Here is an 18,680-nt window from a genome sequence, read left to right on the forward strand (position 1 = left end):
GAAGTACCCCAAGCCAGGAAAAGGACTGCAGGACTGGGCTGACTGCTAGTGCTACGATACCATTTGTCAGTACAACAGCAAGCTCTTGTTTAGCTCAAAAAGTCCTGGATCTTGCCATGCATATTTTGGCATGCAGGTCACGGGATGTTATTAATCACTAAGCATAGGGAGAGCAGATTTGAGGTATTTTGGGCAGCTTATGGTACAAAGATTTGAACAAGTCATTTAATCTAAAACAGATTCTAAGGAAAGAAAAAAACAAATAAACATGCCAGCAGGAAACCAGAGAAGGTTATTTCCCTGAGACATTATTAAGTGTGTGTGCTCTTTCTCTGGAGGTGGTGTAACTGCAGCTCAGAAAAGCCTGCTCTGAGCTTGGCCTAGGTATTCTTGATCCTGAGATAGGTCTAGATCCACATTTCTGTCTACACTGCAAAGAGTGAATACTGTCCTTGTACAAATTAAACAAAACCTGTTTGGTGTTTTGCTGTTGTGTAAATATAAATTAAGGCCTAACTCTGTCTATATTTTGAAGTTTTCTCTAAGTTTTTTCTACTGCAAAGATTTGTCAGCAAAGCCTTGAAGCAGTTGAATTTTGCAACACTGCTGAAGCTTAACAATATCAGTCAGCAGTAAAGCACTATTTACAGATTTCCAAGTCCCTGGTATATTATAAAAAACTTTCTGCTTTGGAAAGGATTACAAAGTTTTCAAGATAGGATCTGAGAACACACTTGTTTTCAAACGATGTCCTGCAGTTTATACTTACTGTTTCACTCTCTTAGCTTCTAATGTCTCTAATGTTTTCAAAATCAGACAGTGAAATCTTGTGCTCAAGTTTCAAGGTAACTTTGCAACACTTCTATGACATGACATTCTGCTTTTGGAAATACCTCAGGAAAACTCCTCCCATGTGAGAAGGGACGGATTACAGACGTTCACCTATGAAGTTCAGAACTCTGTTCTTCTTGTAAAGCTCATTTTTTAAAAGAAGTTACTTCCTATAAAACCAAGCTCCTTTCCCAGGAGCCTAATTAAGAAGCAATTGCTCTTACCAGGCCTGAGGGCATCTTATTTTAGTGAATTTAATGACGGTACATACTTGCAAGTTCAGGAGCATTTTGCAGGAAAAGCTGTATTTGAATCCTTTCTACAGCACCTACTTAGCAGTCTTAAGCACAGACCTTTCAGTATGTAATATATGCAGGAACTCTTTCATCTACACAGTAATTCAGAGTGCTTTTTCCTCTACAGAAGAAAAAAGACAAATAGTACTTGCCATGTAGAATTACTACCTAGTACCTTAAAAGAGAGGGTTTTTTCAGTAGTTAAGACAGTCATGCCAGAAGACTTGCTGTCTACACGACATCAGCATCAGGTTTGCGCACAACCGACATGGAAAAAAAATCCATAGTGTATAAATGATTTCTCCCTTCTGCAGGAAAATAGGAAATTGTAAAATCAGACCAATTATCTCTGATGAACGGAAGACTTCCTGGCTGGCATTCTGCCTTATTGCAATGCCAAAGTGCACAACTATTTAACAAAATAAGAAAATATTAAAATAATCATGTATGACCTATGACACACATTTCAGTTTAATGTGGCTGTCTTTCTCCCAATGTGAGTGTGGTCTTAATTTGCTATAGGTATGCCCAGTATTTAAACTCCTAGTAAACCAGAACATCTTCCTCAAGGTTCTACAAGCTTTAATTTATGTGTCCTGAAATTCATGTTATCTAGTTTCTATTAACTTACTTAAGTATCCCCTATGTTCACTTAAATAATTCAATAAATTAAGGTACAGTTATGAATGCTATTTGCAGGAATGAAAATGTTGCATCTTGGTACATGAAAGTCCAGCCAGACTGCTTAAAAATGAGAAAAGCCAAAGCAGATGGAAAGTACAATTAGTCCCTCAGAGGTACTAAAATTTAGAAGGTGGAAAAACTGGACAGAATAAAAAAAGGACATGGCATCAGGTGTGCTGCAAGGGCGAATGCCCTTAGTCGTGGTCCCTGTCTGGCCACAGTATGTAGCTTGCTCCTCAGTTTGCAGCAGGGAGGACACCCTCCTTGGTCCTATTCAAGTTACAGGCCAGCTTATAGCCAGGCTTCAGGTACAAATTGAGGACTTGGAAAGTGCTCCCAGGACCTGAAAGCTGGACATAGACTCCAAGGCTCCCATGCAACTTGAGAGAAATGGACAAGGGCAGTCACAAACAAATGTGTGCATTCCAGATGACGGCAAAGTAAAATGAGAGAGACCAAAAAAAAAAACCCAAAAAGAATTATAGAATTACATACAAGTATGGTATTCCTGAAGAAGTAGATATGTAGTTATATACAGAAACAGAAGTCCTAGGCTCTTTAGAGGATTCATGGGTGATGTATTGCAGGAGAACATGCACAGATGTTTTAGTGCTTTGTGCAGGGCTGTATGTTTATAAAGCAAAGAATAACTCTTACGGAGCCTGAGTGTCTGTTTGCTTTGCTAGCAGATCTCCCTGAAGACAGAAAGTGTAAATTGTCCACGATGCTGGAGAAAAACATATGCTTAAAGTAATGGGAAGTCTTAAAATATTCTTGAGTTCTTGAGCGGTGTTGCACCAGATCTGCAGGAAAAAAATCTGTAGAATATTTTGTGTTTCTTCTTTTTTTCTTAGGGGTTTTCTTTTTTTCCTTAACTTGACCCAAGAACACTTCTGAGTTCCCTAAAGAGATAGCTGCTCCGGCCTTGCTCTAACTTCATACTAAGTGAGGTGTGCCAATGTGCCAGCAAGTCCAAGTACAGGCAGAGTCTCCGAGGAGGAGAAAGTGCCACAGCCAGCTCAAAGACAGGAGAAAGAAGGTTCAGGAATCCTCTGTGGTGGGACACAAACAGAGCAGTGTGCTGAAGACAACTCTACCAGGCTGGGGTGGCACTATGGAGAGAGCAAGCTTCTGGGCAATGGAAATCTTTTTCTATTGCCCATTTTCATCTGTTATATATTCAAAACCCACTGACTTTAAGCTATCAGGAAGAAGCAACATCTAGTGCACTGGTAATCCTCAGAACTGCACCATTCCGTTTTAAAAAACGGTTTCTTGTAATATTTTATGTGTATCGTATTGCTCATGCAAGAGTATCACTATCATTTTACATATCTTTATTGCATTTCCTGCATTTTGAAAATGCCTAAGCTGAAGTGTAGAATTTCAAAACTTCTCAAAATGACCACTTATTTGCACAGAACTTAAAAGGTTAAAACTGGATGGACAGATGGCAAAAATAGTGGCCATAGATTTTACATGAAAACTTGGAGACTATGTTTTTTAACTTATGAAACATAAAGCATGGAAAATTTCAGAATAGTCTGAAGCTCATGACTTTGCTTATTGAAGTACTCTTTAGTCATTATAGTACTGATAGGTAAGAACATGTATTTGAGTACAGCATGCATTAGTTCACATGAGCAGAAAGTCACAGCACTGAGAATGTACTGGTATTTTCTGTAAAATGAATACAGATTTCTGCAACTTAAACTACCAGTACAGAAATGTAATGTGATATTCGTAGCAAATGGGAGTTTAAAATTATGTTCCTAAAAGTATTATATCACAACCTAAATATAAACAACATTTTTCAAAACTGGTATCGGTCTCGAAGGATGTCAGGACAGTCCAGATTTTCCATCATTTTTTAGACTTGGGTCTTTACAACAAGCACAGTGCTAGGCATATAAAAGCAGAAAAAAAAGATCTAATATAGTAAGTATATCATGTTGCCAGGAATAAAAGCCCAAGGAAGATGTGTGTGGTACCACTCAGAGAGAGTGCCAGTTTAGCTAAATAATGAAACCAAAACAAAAGCAGGAATTCACATAATGAAGTTGTGGATTCTGACTGTCAAATGAATGTATATAATTATATTGCCTTATATAAATATTCAATAAACTTTCAATTAAAACTTTTATGATGAAGAGGTATAGCAAAGAAATTCTAGCAGCTGACCACAGTTAATTTTCATAAAACAATTAGAACTCTCTGTTTAGACAAGGAAAGTGGGACTTAGCATTCACAGAAAGTAAAGTATAGTATCAGGAAAAATCTGCAATGTCTTCAAGGACAAATTCTGCCCTGTTTAGAGAAACTACAAAGAAACTAACACCTACAGGATAAGGCCTGGTTCTGCTCTGTTTGGGTTGACATTACCCGGCCAACATATAAAACCATGCAGCCAAAAATACATGCACAATAAATACTGTCTTTACACGGCAGTTAAAGGGTACAAGAGGGAAATGTCTCAGAAAGGAAACTGAGGGGGGAAAGAGCTGAGAAAGCAGGCCTACAAAGGCAGAAGGACTCAACAGAAAAATATTTTAAATGAGCCAATGTCAAATATGTACTACACGAAGGAGAAATAGAAGCTGTGGGAATCTTAAGCAGGGAAGATTTCAGACTGCAGGGTTAAGTTTTAAATGCCAGAAGACATGGGTGCAGCATATCTAAATAGCTTATTTGATAAAGAGATGTCTTAACTGAAGCCTCATTTCCCAGCACTTGGCTGACAGACAACAGGAACTCAGATGCAGAGCAAAACAGGTCAAAACAGTCAGGCCAACAAGTACATATTTTACCCAAAGCCACAGCTTTCAAAATTTACTGAGATATCTCTCCCATGACTTCTGCTCCTGGAGTCCATGCTTCTACTCGCATGTCCACAAACACCAGGTTGCCAAGCATCTGCAGCGACACTGATCTGAAATGCACTCCCTGCTTGACTTTTTCTCCCACTCCTCAACTCGAAGCCAGATATAATTAGCTCTGACAGTCAGCAGCGCCAGTTTCCAAATGCACCAACAGGTCTCAGTTCTTTCACCTCCTGGTTTTTCTGTGATGATCATGCACATGTATGCCATGTCACTCCATGTATGAACGTGTCCCTCCTGATCTTTTCACCAAGGCTGTATGTCAGCAGATTCTTTCCCAGGTTTCACTCTCTAGAACACAGATTCTTCTAGAACTGTCACCCAGGCTCATAACGCCATGCATCTCAATTACGGCAATGTTCCCCCTCAGCCTGGACAAATGTAATCTGTCATTGTGGCTATCCATTCCAAATGCTGCTGTGAAATTCATTTTCTGAGTCCATCATCTGTCTGTGTCATTCTTACCTGTGCCTCCATCCATTGGATAAGCTTTCCTTACCTCATCAGTTATAGCTACTTTGATTTCCAAGAAATTTCTGAGTCAACTCATTACCCTTCAGCCCTCTCCAAGCATTTTCATTTTCTATCCAAGAGCTCATTTTGCTTTCCCTCTATGTCTGAGTAGTTAAATGTGAGGATCTTTGCTCTTTCTGTGCTATATTTCTCTATAAACATCCCTGGACCAATAGCATGAGACAAATGAAAATATCAGGTTCATTGCCAGATTAGAAGCAGTGAGGTTCTGAATACAAAATTCTGTAACGGTAAAGCTGGGTAAATAATTTACAGCATGGATTTTATTTATTGCATTTCAGTTAATTTTCTCTTTACAAAATAGTGAATTTGGAATTCAGATGCACCCACCAAATAATCTTTGTAAATTATTCTTGCCATGCTGCTTAAAAACAAGCAAGTTTAAAAACTGATGTGTTTAGGTCACATGTTAAATTTCTGTAGCCTAGTTGCACGAGTATATCTTTGAGGCGAGCTGGGTACAAATAGTGGTGTTTAAGTATCTAAAATTCACTACCTGACAATAACTTCTAAAATCATAAGTGTGGTGGTGGTGGTGATCATTCCTAGCAATAAAATTTGCTTCCATAAATCACCTGAAAAAAATGAAAAAGATATATACACACAAGCTATATTCATTTTAAAATGCAAATATTTTCTTTCAAAAGGATTGCTATTTTATTTTAAGCCTGATTCTCTTGTGAAATAAAAAAGGGTTCATTGCCTGAGTTTTTTCATTCTGTAGTGCTAAAGTGAGTCATTTTACTTAACCCCTCATAATTTTTTTTAGACTTCTGGTAAAAAAAAAAAAAAAAAAAAAAAACAAAACCACACATTTGGAGGGGAGAAAAAAGGTACATACAGCTCCAAAACAGCCAAAGTGCACAGTGCCTTGCCCATGAGTGAGCGGTGGTGGGAATCAAGGGACACATAGGCAGGGACCGAGGACGGGGGGAGTAGAGAGAAAAGGAAAATCCAGGATGAAAGGATCTGAGAGGGGACTGCCTATATTAATGGCAATAGCAGCAGAGAAAGGGTGTTAGAGCTCTAAGCCATTCTTCCATAGAAAACCAGGTTTTATCCATACCTTTGCTCACAGAATTGCATGGGAGTCTCGACATGAAAGTGCTTTCCTTTTCACAAATGCATAAATCTCATCTTGCCTGTCTCAACAGCTATGAATTTATTTCACTGGTCAGGACAGTCTTTTAATAAAATAACATCTTTCTAGCCACAGTAGCCCAAAGCTAGGTGAAAGGTAGAAAGCCATGGTCTCAATGAAATAATATTCTTGACCTAAGCATAAATATTCCTTCTTAGTGTTCTCACAGGACATAACCAACTTTCTTTACAGTTAGATCATAGAGTTTTGGATACTTTATATCCTACTCTCATGCAACCACAATTTTCAACAAAGAATATTCTGAATGCTTCAAAACAGCTGGAATTAATCATCTGGGAGCACAGTGAATACACCCATGTGAACCCGCAGCATGTGAAGCAGGGTCACTCGGTATTCCTCCTGACTCTGGGCTAGAAGTTCCTCAAGTCCTGTTCTTGAAGCTGGGCCATAAACCAGTGCAGCAACATTAGACTAACACAAACTGAGATCACACTCACCATCTTCTCTGATGGCATCACCGTAACAATTTTCGAATGGGGCTGGTACCTTCTACTGCATTCATGTCCCAAGATGGCCTTTGGCTTCTAAATATTAGTAAAACAAACCCCTAAACCAGGAGCCCAAAATTTCTTTACAGTGTGCTTATTTACTTTGGTAAACTGCCGTACCAACCTTTAGCTATACCATTTTCAGTTCTATCTGTGGTACATGCTGTAACTTTTCAGCCATGATTATTATTTAGATGGGTAGTAATTATTTTTCAATTCCTTTTAAGGTGCATTAAAGGCTAGAAATGAAAGGAGCAGGACACTTGTGAGACCTTTTTCTCTACAACCTATCGACAAATACTGTATGAAATAGTTTGAAAACAGTTAGTTTGCAAACCTCAGGAACATAATAAAGTCAATATATAATTTTACAACCACATCTCTTTTCTCTAGTGCATTAACATATAAAAAGAAACTCGCTCTATTTATTCTATCACAAAATTAAAGGCATTCCATATACAAAACAGTCTGTAGGTTTCAGGATAATTACACTGCTAATGCCTTCAGCACATTTATTAAATTCTACCTCCCCTGTTTTTTCTCTCAAACACATACTGGACACCAAATCCATTTAAGAGAAGTGAAGATGAGTTCTCTAATGGCATCATCACATGTGACATTTCCTTTGGAGCATGGCACACCATGGCACACATCATTACATTTACTATGCATAGACATCTGCTGTCCTCTTCCTATTTTTCAGCAGAAGTTGAAGTTTCTTGTAATCATTTTTTTTAGCTAATGCTCTGCTCCTTATGGAAAATTTTAGTTCTTTCAAGAGGAAGATAAATGCCTAAACCATTCAAGTCGAAAGCGAGTGCCTTCCAGAAGCTGCACCTTGGGTTAGGATTCATCACTGTGCACTTCTTCATCATTAGGATGTGTCATCTAAAGGAAACCGGCTATCATACAGGAGATGTTTATTTCTATAAGAAAATGGGAATATGAGGCCTTTATTCCCATGGGAGTACCATGATGACAGTTTCATATTGAAACATAAATTGATCATATTTCAGATCTGGGTTTTTTTGCACATAAAACAAAAACATTACCTTCATATTTTTCTAAGGTACGTTTGCAATTTAGGAAGAAAGTGACTGAGATTTTTTTCTGCCTTTGTTTCAGTATCTTTTGCTAGGACTTGAGCCATTACCTTGTAGATGTCAAGGAATCCACACTGGTGGTCGAAGCGAGTGTAGAGCTCGTTGAGCATGCTGATGACCTGCATGGGTGTGCACTGAGCACAGATGGCAGTGAAGCCAACAATGTCCGAGAAGAGCATGGTGACATCATCAAACTTCCTGGCCTGAACCTGCTGCCCCTGCCACAACTGCTGGGCCACCTCTTCAGGGAAAATAGAAATAAGGAGATCTACAGTCTTCTTCTTCTCCTCTTCCAGGGCTTGGTGTGTACATTCTAGCGTTGCCTTCAGCTTATCCATTCGTTTTTTCAAGCCATCCTGCGCCTTTGCTTGCTCCCCAACCAATATGACATCACGAGTAGCATCATGGATAGGTATGTCTGAGAGATGGAGGCCTCGGCCCATCAGCTCATCCAGCTTGTCCACACAGGGGGAGCCTAGAAACAATATCGAGTTTGATTCTGGCACATGAATCATTTGTCCTTTAATTTCCATCACCTGTAAAATGAAAAAAAAAAAAAAAAATAGTTTAGACAAGGGGAAAAATCCGCTTATATCCTCATTCTACCCTCTCCATTTTTTCAGCTAAAACAATTAACTGTAGCCTTTTATACAGAAGCCTCTTGCACTCACCTACTCAAGTAATGAGGCTCACAGTCTGCTCACCCAATTCAGTCAGAAAATAACCTAAACTGACACAAAAGTGTCAAAATCCAAATCAGACACTGGATTTTATTTGTACCCAATTAAATAAGAAAGCAATAATATGTATTCTCAGAGTGCCATCTAAATAATGCCTCTGGAATGTACCTGCCCTTACAAGCCAATGTCAGAGTTGTTCTTTCTCTGTTACTTAGCTATAAATTACAAAAAAGCAAAAAAAAACGTAAAGAGAAGTAAAGCAGGTTAGTGAAATTAAATGCCTTCTGTTTTTTCAGCAAAATATCTAATACAAGTCAATTGTGGCATTTCATGGAGGAATCAAAAATAGATGTGAAAAACAGCTCTATAAAATAACAAATAGCATGGAAATATCATAGTAGTTCTCCTGTTTCCTGTTTTCCTTCCCATGGAGCAGCAGAGTTGAAGGCTGACACTCAGAATCTGCAGATTTCTGGGTAATAGGGATTCATCCAATTTGTATTTGTGGAATAGCAGAAGGTGAAGTAGGGAAGGAACATCAGGTGATTCACCACACTGGTTTATAGCTTTTGCATTTGCCTGTTAAATGGCTAGATGTTTTGAGCGCTGTCCAAGGGTTGATATTACTGAGGCCGTGGATTGCTACCTCCTGCTGTATGAAGGCAGTCAAGCACGAAACTTCCAGACTGAAATGGACACTGAAAACTAAATTAAATCAGACAAACTGTATTTCTTTGTAAATACAGCTTGCCATAGCCTCTGTCATGAAAAACAACCCCATTAATGCTTCCATTCCAGCACTGCACAAATAGCACAGGGCAATACTGTGCTAGGTGACCTAAAATGCTCAGAGATCTTACCCATAGTATCTCATAGTCAATAGTGGCACAACACACAAACCTTGAGCATCTAAGCAGTGTTAGGCACCATAATGACTTATATCTGTGTTTTCTATTCCACACAATCTCTCGAAATGAAAAGGCCTCCTCCAGCCACCATTTCTTTCATCATGTAGGCATTCACTTGGTGTCACATTATTCACTTACCATTTAATCCTCCTTCTATCCATAATCCTACCAAGCAAAATAGAAAAACCTCCACCAGGGAATCCAGAGGTGTCTGTAATAATGATGTGATTCAAGTGTCCAGTGGCCTGAAAGCTCCTGCTGATGTGACAGGTAATCCCACATGGTACTTCCATGTTTGGGGGAGATTTCAGGAAGCTCTATGTTTGTTTTTTTTTACATCAGGTAATATGCTGTCATTGCAGACTCTATGGCAACATGGGAATCCAGCCTATCCTGTCCTTATTGCCCTCTGCCCTCTCTGCTATCAGCCTAACATGCAGCTTCTGATATCAGCCAGGGAACTCAGAAAGTGGAAATAAATGCAAGTCATTAAAATTGCCAAATTTTGTAATTTATGTTCCTGCACACCTACTAATATTTAGATTTCCAAGCCTTGCTTCCTCAGCTTCACTCTGGGACATTCGTCTCTGTGAGGAAGCTAGTCAGCTACCTACATGAGCTGATTTAATGCTCCATGGCTAAGTGTTCTTTTTCTACTTTTGAAATGTGGCTCCCTGGGAAATGGGATGCTTTCTTCATACATGCTCATGCTTTCAAAAGGGCACACACAAAATTGTTTGAACTCCAAAGTACAAGTTGCCAAATACGAAATACATGGTAGAGCATTTCTAAATTCTCTTCCTATTTTTTTCCCCTGTGCCAGAGAGTTTTCTGTTTGTAGAATTTCACTCTCATACAAAATAAAAGTATCTCATGTTATCACTTGCCTCTTCCATCTCCAGGTGAAAACAGGGTGTTTTCAGCTCAGGAGGAGAGAGTGTGACCACAGACCCTGGCTGAGCCAGCCTGGCCTGGGGTTGAGCTGCTTGTCAGCAAGGCAAGGCACCTGGCTTGGAGCTGTGTTTCTCCTGTTAACCTGCTGTGAGACTAGAAGAAAATTAATGCATCCCCCTGTGCTCCCACTTCGCCTCTGTCAATTTGAGGTGTTAAACTCTTAGATGTGATCTCGGTCTGTGTTAATATATTGTGCCAACCTTCCCGGCATGGACTTTTCTCAGGAAACACTGACTGAGTAAATAATGTACCAAACAGGCACTCTGGAGTTCTGGGCTCTGCTTCTGGGTAACTTCAGGCAAATTATCAACCCTGACTTCTTATTTGGTCTTTCAGCACAGCAGGAACAATGCTACTGACCATCCTGTAACACACTTTGATACTTACGTGTGAAAAACAATAAAAGACAGACAATCCTGTAAAATGCTTAACTAATAATAACCAAGTGAGCCCTTGCTTCAACAAGGTTGAGTGTTTCCAGAGCATTTTTAGAAACTTTTGCAAAGATATTCTCCCTACACAACTGATTAGCTTCCTAAAAATGTCAAAGGTTCAGTGATATTTCAGCATTATCCCCTGAATATTATTATCGCTTGTTTTGCTTAACAGGAATTGTTGATGTTTCCTATCACTTCTTTCATGTTACATTAGTGATTCTGTTGTCCTGCTCTCACTTGATGACTGATGGATGTTTTAGAAAATGGCCTGCCAGTCTCTTCAAGTTGCCAAATCAGGGAACAGGACAGCAGAAAAAAAACTGCCCCAGTTCTCCTGGGGAGAAACTCAGATCTTGTAAAGAACAACAGTAGAGAAGAGTTAAGACTACATCATTCTTCCAAGTTTTTGCAAAGCCCTTTCCTTACTTAAGAAGCTTCAGAGATCATTCAGACACTTTCTGGCAGAATTCAGTCTGCAATTGTGATCCAGCATGACCTCTGTCTCTTTTCTTTGATTTTTCTTGCTTCTTATATTCCTCTTTGTATCTTGAAATATAGCCGATGTTTTAGGATATCAGGTTTGCCTCAAGCTTGCCATAGTAATTCACACTTCTAAGCATCTCCTCAAAGCTGGACAGCTTTACACCTGGACCATAAGCCTATAGACAATCAAGATGGCATCAGCCATCTTTCTTGTAACCAAGGAAAGATGGGAACATTCTGTCATCAGTTGTATTTAATTACTGCTACATTTCATTGCCTTCCTCTCTCTTTAATTATATTCTTACTGAATAAAATGAGAATAATTCTACCATTTTTAGAGGACATTTTCCTGATTTACAGTGGTGTAAGAGAACATTTTGAAAAGAGCAATTACATATCATATTTTACAGTCTTATGTTGCTGTGAAATGGCAGTGCAGCCTAAGTAGCTCCACGATGAAAAACAAAAAACCTATCACTGAATTTTACTTCCACCATAAATCCACTGCAAAGAAAGGGAGCAAACAGCTCCTGATTCAAAGGAACTCTTTCAGCCTCTCTCACCAAAGACCCAGCTCAGAAATACTGATGGGTTCTCAAGCTGCTTTTCGAGAACACGGAGTCTCCTACTGAACAGCGCACCACCAGCTAATTCATTAGGTACACAATACCCGACACTCTGCACACTCTCTGCATACTCTGGATGCAAGCCACCCTAGGACCAAAAAGCTTATGAATCAAATGCCAAGTCCACTCCCCAATCTTTAAGGAAAAGCACAAGGGAAAGCTTCACTGGTTGCACTGAGTGAGGATACTACTCCGCACAAAGATGTATGTTTTGGAATAGAGACTGAGAGAAGGTATGCACATCTCAGAAAGATTAAGGAAATACAGGATGGTATCCTTGAGAAATAACTGGGGGTTAAAAAGGATTTTCTTTCTAATTGGCCAGACCTTTTCTGAAGCCTCTGCAATCCACAAATTTCAGTGGAGATGCTTCTTTGATATTGATCAGTGCATAAACCCTCCCAAACTGTGATAATAGTCTTTTTTGTTGTTGTTGTTATTTTATTTAAAGGGAATAGATTACAGTGCTAGGCCACACTTTCATATACATTTGCACATGCATGCCTCATTTCATGAACAAATTCGGTAAGAGAAAATGAAGCTGCTTCCTTATCCATCTCAAAGTCATTTAGAGGATGGAAAGACTGAGGCAAAATCAGCCTGAACCTGAACACCATCACCATCATCACTTCAAGGCACAAAGAGTAGGGGGTGGCTTTCAGAAAGCAGGTACAGCTGCCAACCTAAATTTTAAAACACATGGACTTCCCTGAATGTCCTATAGGATACATGGCAGTGTGTCAGGAACACTTACAGCAAGGTATTTCATAATATTTGTGCACTTAGAGGCTATGGGGATTTTGTGAACACTGGACAAGCAAACAGTACACTTGCAGAAAGAAATGTAACGACTTCCTTGCTATGTTTCCATGACACATCTACAAGGGCTGAGAGTATGACAGACAACACTGGAATTAAAAAAAAAAACACAACAACTCTTCAGTTGGAAAAATGGGCTAAAGTTGGAATTCAAAACAAGGGCAATAAATATGTTTAGACAGAAATAATTAAATGCAAAAAGTAGAGGCAGGATACGTATTCCTAAGATGGCGCAGAGTGCACAGAATGGAACAAATTAATGTAAGCCAACATGTCATCCTGTCATTTAGAAAGAAAGCACTATACAGGACTATGTAAACAAAAATACAGTTTGCCAACACAGGAAGTAATCCTTATGCTGTGATCACCAATTTTCAGACACCACAAGGGCAAATCTGTACTTTTTTAGTTATAACACAGAGGTGGATTATCATTATATATTTGGGACGGCAAATAATGATACGAGACTCCAAATCTTCTTGGAGGGCATATAGCAATGTTTATTAGAAACACACTCTTTTTATACACTGTTCCGATACTGAACATGATTGGGTATTCAAGCCAACACCCTTTCATAAATATCTTTACAAATAAACAAGTTGGAAAAGCAGCAGGTGCAAAGATCAGAAATTGTTTGGAATATCTCCTCACAGGTCCCCCAGAACAAATGCCTGGGAAAGTCCATCTGACTTGCTTTCTCACAGGTTCTCGCTGCTGCCTGATGCCTAAAAATTTCTCTTTGACCACCGTCAGCATCCACAGTGGATCGACTGGAGAGCCTGGTGAAAAGCAATGAAGGCAATGAAAGGTCTCAAAAAACATGACCTACAAAAAAATTTGAAAACATTTGATGGTTTGCCCCAAAGAAGAAAAATCTAAGCATATAAAACTCTCCAAAAATACTTAGTGCCAATGCAAAGAGGTCAAACTCTTCTACAAATCCAGTGGCAAAACTTTTCAGAAAAGGCCCTGGTGATCCTGGTGGACACCAAATTGAACATGACCCAGCAATGAGCGTTTGCATCAAAGGCTAGAAGTACTCTGGGCTCTGTTAGGAGGAGTGTTGCAGCTGGTGGAGGGAAGTGGTCTTTCCCCTCTGCTCAGAACTGGTGAGGCCACACCTGGAGTACCGTGTCCAGTTCTGGGATCCACAGTACAGGAGACACATGAACATGCTGGAGAGCATCCAGCAAAGGTCAAACAGATGATAGGAACCTGGGACATCGTCCCCATGAGGAAAGGTTGAGAGAGCTGGGACTATTTAACCTGGAGATGAGAAGGCTCAGGATGATCTTATCCAGGTAGATAAGTACTTGAAGGGATCAGGGATGACAGAGCAAGACTCTTTCCAGTGGTTCCCAGAGACAGGACCAGAGGCTACAGACATAACCTACCCAAAGGAGGCTGCCTCTGAACATCAGAGAACACTTTTTTTTATATAGGATGACCAAGCACTGCTACAGGCTGCATACAGAGATTGTGGAGTTTCCATCCTTGGAGATACTCAAAAGCCACATGGATGTGGTCCTGGGAAAATTACTCTAGGTGACTCTGCTTGAGCAGAGGGTTGAAGTGATGGCCCCCAGAGGTTCCTTCCAACTTCAGTCTATGAAATAAACAAAAAGTAAAAGGCACAAAATGGAAAAAAAAATGTTTAATATGGGATATTCTTGTATTCATAGGGAGAGTGAGAATGCAAACATCATTAATGAGGAGTTGGATTATGGTGAGGAGTTGGATTATGCATCAGTGGAGATTTGTGACACCTGTCAAAGGTGATCAATCTGTCTGGAAAGCAGAAGAATGAACCAGTAACTTAACAGAAATCTAGGTGGAAAGAGATAGTAGAGTATCATTTTGCATTCAAACAAAAACTACACAAGTTATTTTGGGGATAATTAATGTAGTGTCAGTGTCGAATTCATTGCTTCTGTCAATTTATGACTCCTTCTACAGGTAACAGAAACAGGTCCTTCTGGAATAAAAGTTGTGTGATCTACATGAGACATCTACGTCACAGACAAATGAGTCCTCATGTGTAGAAATACCTACATTTCTCTGTTGTGAAGGGAGCACAAGGCTTGAACATACATGCCTGTACTGGTCAGTTAAGTCTACCTCCTATCAGAATAAACTTAATTCATAGGAGTGAATGTACTGCTGTACACTGAAAGATAGCTAAATGTTGATATGTTAAGTACATTAGGTAAATACAAGTTCTCTGTTGGTCTAATAGATTTCTATTTTAAATGCTCCAAACCTCAACTCAATAAAATGAAGACCCGGTATTCCTGTAAAATTACTGCATCTCTGCAGCTGGCTGACCACCAGATAGGCAGAGCATGACTCTGACCCTTAAGACAGAAAAAGGAACAGCTATTAAAACCTCTCCAATATTCCTTCTCTGCTTGTAGAGTGTGGTAAGTCAGAGCCACACCCAGCAGAACTAGCTGTGAAGAAAGATTCAGGAAAATAAGAAAAATCATATTCTAATGAAACCCTGAATTGCTATTTTATCTGTAGAAAAAATAACAAAATACCCTCTTCCATTACACCCCTGTTTTATTGAAAAAAAATATACAAAACTAAGACAAATACATATCATCTCCAAAGAAATGAAAAATAACTTTTCAGTCAATGCCTGACACAATTGAATAAACTAGATTAGGTTTACTCAGCACAACTCAGGATGTGCTTGGGTTCTTGTGAAATTGTAACTCTCAGCATTTGCTTACAAGTTTGTATTTCCAGCTCACTGCTTTGTCAAAAGAATATTATTCCACACAGCAGCAAAGTGACTGTTAAAAAATTATCATTATTTATAGCAAACCCTGGAGTGTTTCATAACGTGCAACAATCTTCAGACCAAAGTAACCAAATGTAATATTTTCTGTATGTCACTGAGACCTCACGAACCAAGACTGGCAGCAAAAATATAGTACCTTTAGGAAATCCAAAATTTTGGTGGGAATACATTCATTTTCTATAATGTAAAAGAGAGAGTGATAATGAAAGAAAAAGTGATAATGAGAGAAACAGTAGTATCTTTCAGTTGTAAACCGGGACCTCTGAAATAATTTCTTGGTATCAAATGAGTAAGTGTGGCATGTTGAAAGAAAACAAATTAGGATGAGATAGGATCTACTCCACAAGAAGCATAAGTATGCATGACATATCAAAAGCATGGAGCCGCCTGTGAGGACACGTGAAAGGGGGAAAGGTAAAGAAGATGACTCTAAGCTTAAGACATTAGTCTGCCAAACCAACTAGATAAACAAAAGGCAACAATGGACTCCACCTGAAAAAGGTCACAATGATTTACAGTTTATTTTTCCTGCTTCAAGACAGAGAAATTGCTCTTAAGAAGGTAGTCCCGACTGCTACTTGGGTAAGTCCAAGATAAATCTAGCCCTAGAATAAAAACAACGGGAAAAGGATTCCTTCAAAGGAACATCTATCTTCACAAGACAGCAAAGAGTCAGAATTCAACCCTACGTCCTCCTTGGTCAGCTTCCCTTACAGATGCTCTCAAGCAGAGGAGTGGGTGAACTCAGCACAGCAGAAAGGTAGAACATGGCATGGGCAAGACCAGACAGTTTGCAAAACAAAAAGAAACTCACCAAGTGCTTCCAAGAGAATTTCAAAGTCCCTCTGAACATCAACACACTGAGAACAGATTGAATTTTTTTTCCATGAATAAATATCTTCATATACTTAAACACGACCTGTGCAAGTCCCAAAGGCACCACTGGCCTGACAGTCCCTGCCCAGCCTCCCAGGCCCCTGCCCAGGGCCCTGGACCCACGTCAGCCCCTCCGGCTGTCAGTCCTGCCTCAGCCACGCTCTCACAGCCCTGCCCTGCCTGGCCATGGGCCTATCCAAGGTCTTTCCCCATCCCCAGCCCCAGGGAGGTGCCAGTGCTGGTGCTGGGCTGCCCCCACACACCCAGTCTGCGTGCCTGGGACAGGTCCTGGCTGCCAGCGCTGCCCCTCCGCCCTCGCAGACTCCCACAGCTCCCAGCACTCAGGTGGGCCTGGTGCCTGCAGCACCCTGAGAGCATCCAGAAAACATTTTACCTAAACCACCTGTCAATCAATGAGCATCTGGACAATGGTCAGATTGACATATGGCTTAGTTTAGTTTTAGGTAGTCCTGTGAGAAGCAGGGAGTGGGACTTGATGAACCTTATAGGTCCCTTTCAACTCAAGAAAGTGGTTTTCATTTTACTGCAAAATCAGTTTCATCCACTAAGATTGCTTTCAGGTTACACACACCTTTATTAGCACACTAGAGTTTTACCTATCAACAATACAAGTCTCTGCTACCTCATTAAAAACCAGGATACCCTGTGCAGATATTCAGCTGCCCACCTTACCCCAACAACACAGAGTCACGAATGTGCAGAATCAGTGTTAGAAAAGTCTGCTTTGGTCAGGAGCAGAGGAGTGGAAACAATTTTCAGAGACATACTCATTTGTTCAGAACCATAGAATGGCTTAGGCTGGAAGGGGCAGTAAACATCATCAAGTTCTAACCTCCTCCACCAGAGGCAGGGATGTCTTCCTCTAGACCATCTTATTCAGGGCCCCATCCAGCCTGGCCTTGGAGAATTCCAGGGATGGGACATCCACAGCCACTCTGGGCAACAGACTCAAGATCTGTGAACTGTGAAAGTGGTGGTAGCAATAAATACGCTCCAAGCCACACACTTGCTTTAATTTTGCATTTCAAAGCAAAATGCATTTTTATACTTGCGGTCCCACTACAGTTTTATCACAACAGATCAATCAAAGTATAAGGGAAAGCTCCCATATTTAATATTCTCTCTCCATGAAAGACAAATGAAAGAATGACATTTCCAATTAATGTTTGTTAAACATCTGGTTACAAATAAATGCTATATATATTTACATAATCAAATCTCTAATTATCTCATGCCTGTGAAAACCTTTAATAACTGACAATATTATGTGTCAGTTTTTTAAAGACAGATAGTTTTTACTTATTTCTGTCAATGTCAACCAAGCAAGATTATGGAGGGATGTGTCAGCACACGAAAGGGAGTGGAGATGTTGCCATTTTCCATAGTGTTGTTGCTTTTTGGATTAGTTACTACTGTCTTCAGCCCAAGATTTGTGCAGATGCATGAATCAGTCTTTCACCTAATCCTTCCGCTGGCAGAGCTCTCCCCATAACAAGACCTTCTGCTTTGAACGTGATCTGTCCCAGCTGCCTGAGAAGATCTACCAGGAGAAATTACTCTTACTTATGTGATATTTCTTGCTAAGTACTTTTTTTCTCAGATTCGGGCTCACTTGTTTCTTTGTGGAAATTTATTTTTAGCGAAAAGCAGTGAAATGGTTAAATAAGTGCATATGTTTATTCATGAAAACAGTAGGCAAGGAGCAGCAGAAGCAGCTTTCCCCTTTGATCCATGAGAACAGATATATATAGCAACCATTAGGAGATATGACATTTCACCACCAACCTAGGTATCTTAAAATTCCTACGATTAAAAGATTTCTTAGCCCATGCACTAGCTAGCTTGCAGAATTTTTCACCTTTAGGACTTAGAGAATCCAGCTCTTTCCCTAAGTCATCTTAAATACATAAATCTGTTCGAAATTCCTGCCAGCACCACACCGAGGAAACTGATGAGAATTGGAGTCCTCTGTTGGTATTTTTACTTTGCTTTGATTTTTATTACCCCACACATCAAGTACTTTTGCAGCTTTGATAAAAGACTTTGTCATTAGAATTTGATATTGGGATTAATCAATTCTGGTCTCTTGGTGC

The 18,680-nt window shown here is 39.8% G+C and overlaps 1 protein-coding gene across 1 annotated transcript in view; it reads right to left on the minus strand.

The window, feature by feature from the left end:
* The window catches only part of GUCY1A2 (guanylate cyclase 1 soluble subunit alpha 2), a 152,399-nt gene that overhangs the window by 66,198 nt on the left and 67,521 nt on the right, over positions 1 to 18,680 (minus strand). Inside the window, 1 exon segment of the mRNA XM_040054960.1 lies at positions 8,028 to 8,513. Coding sequence (XP_039910894.1) covers positions 8,028 to 8,513 — 486 coding nt within the window.

Source organism: Hirundo rustica, chromosome 2 (assembly GCF_015227805.2).
Source record: "Hirundo rustica isolate bHirRus1 chromosome 2, bHirRus1.pri.v3, whole genome shotgun sequence".
Taxonomy (NCBI): Eukaryota; Metazoa; Chordata; class Aves; order Passeriformes; family Hirundinidae; genus Hirundo; species Hirundo rustica.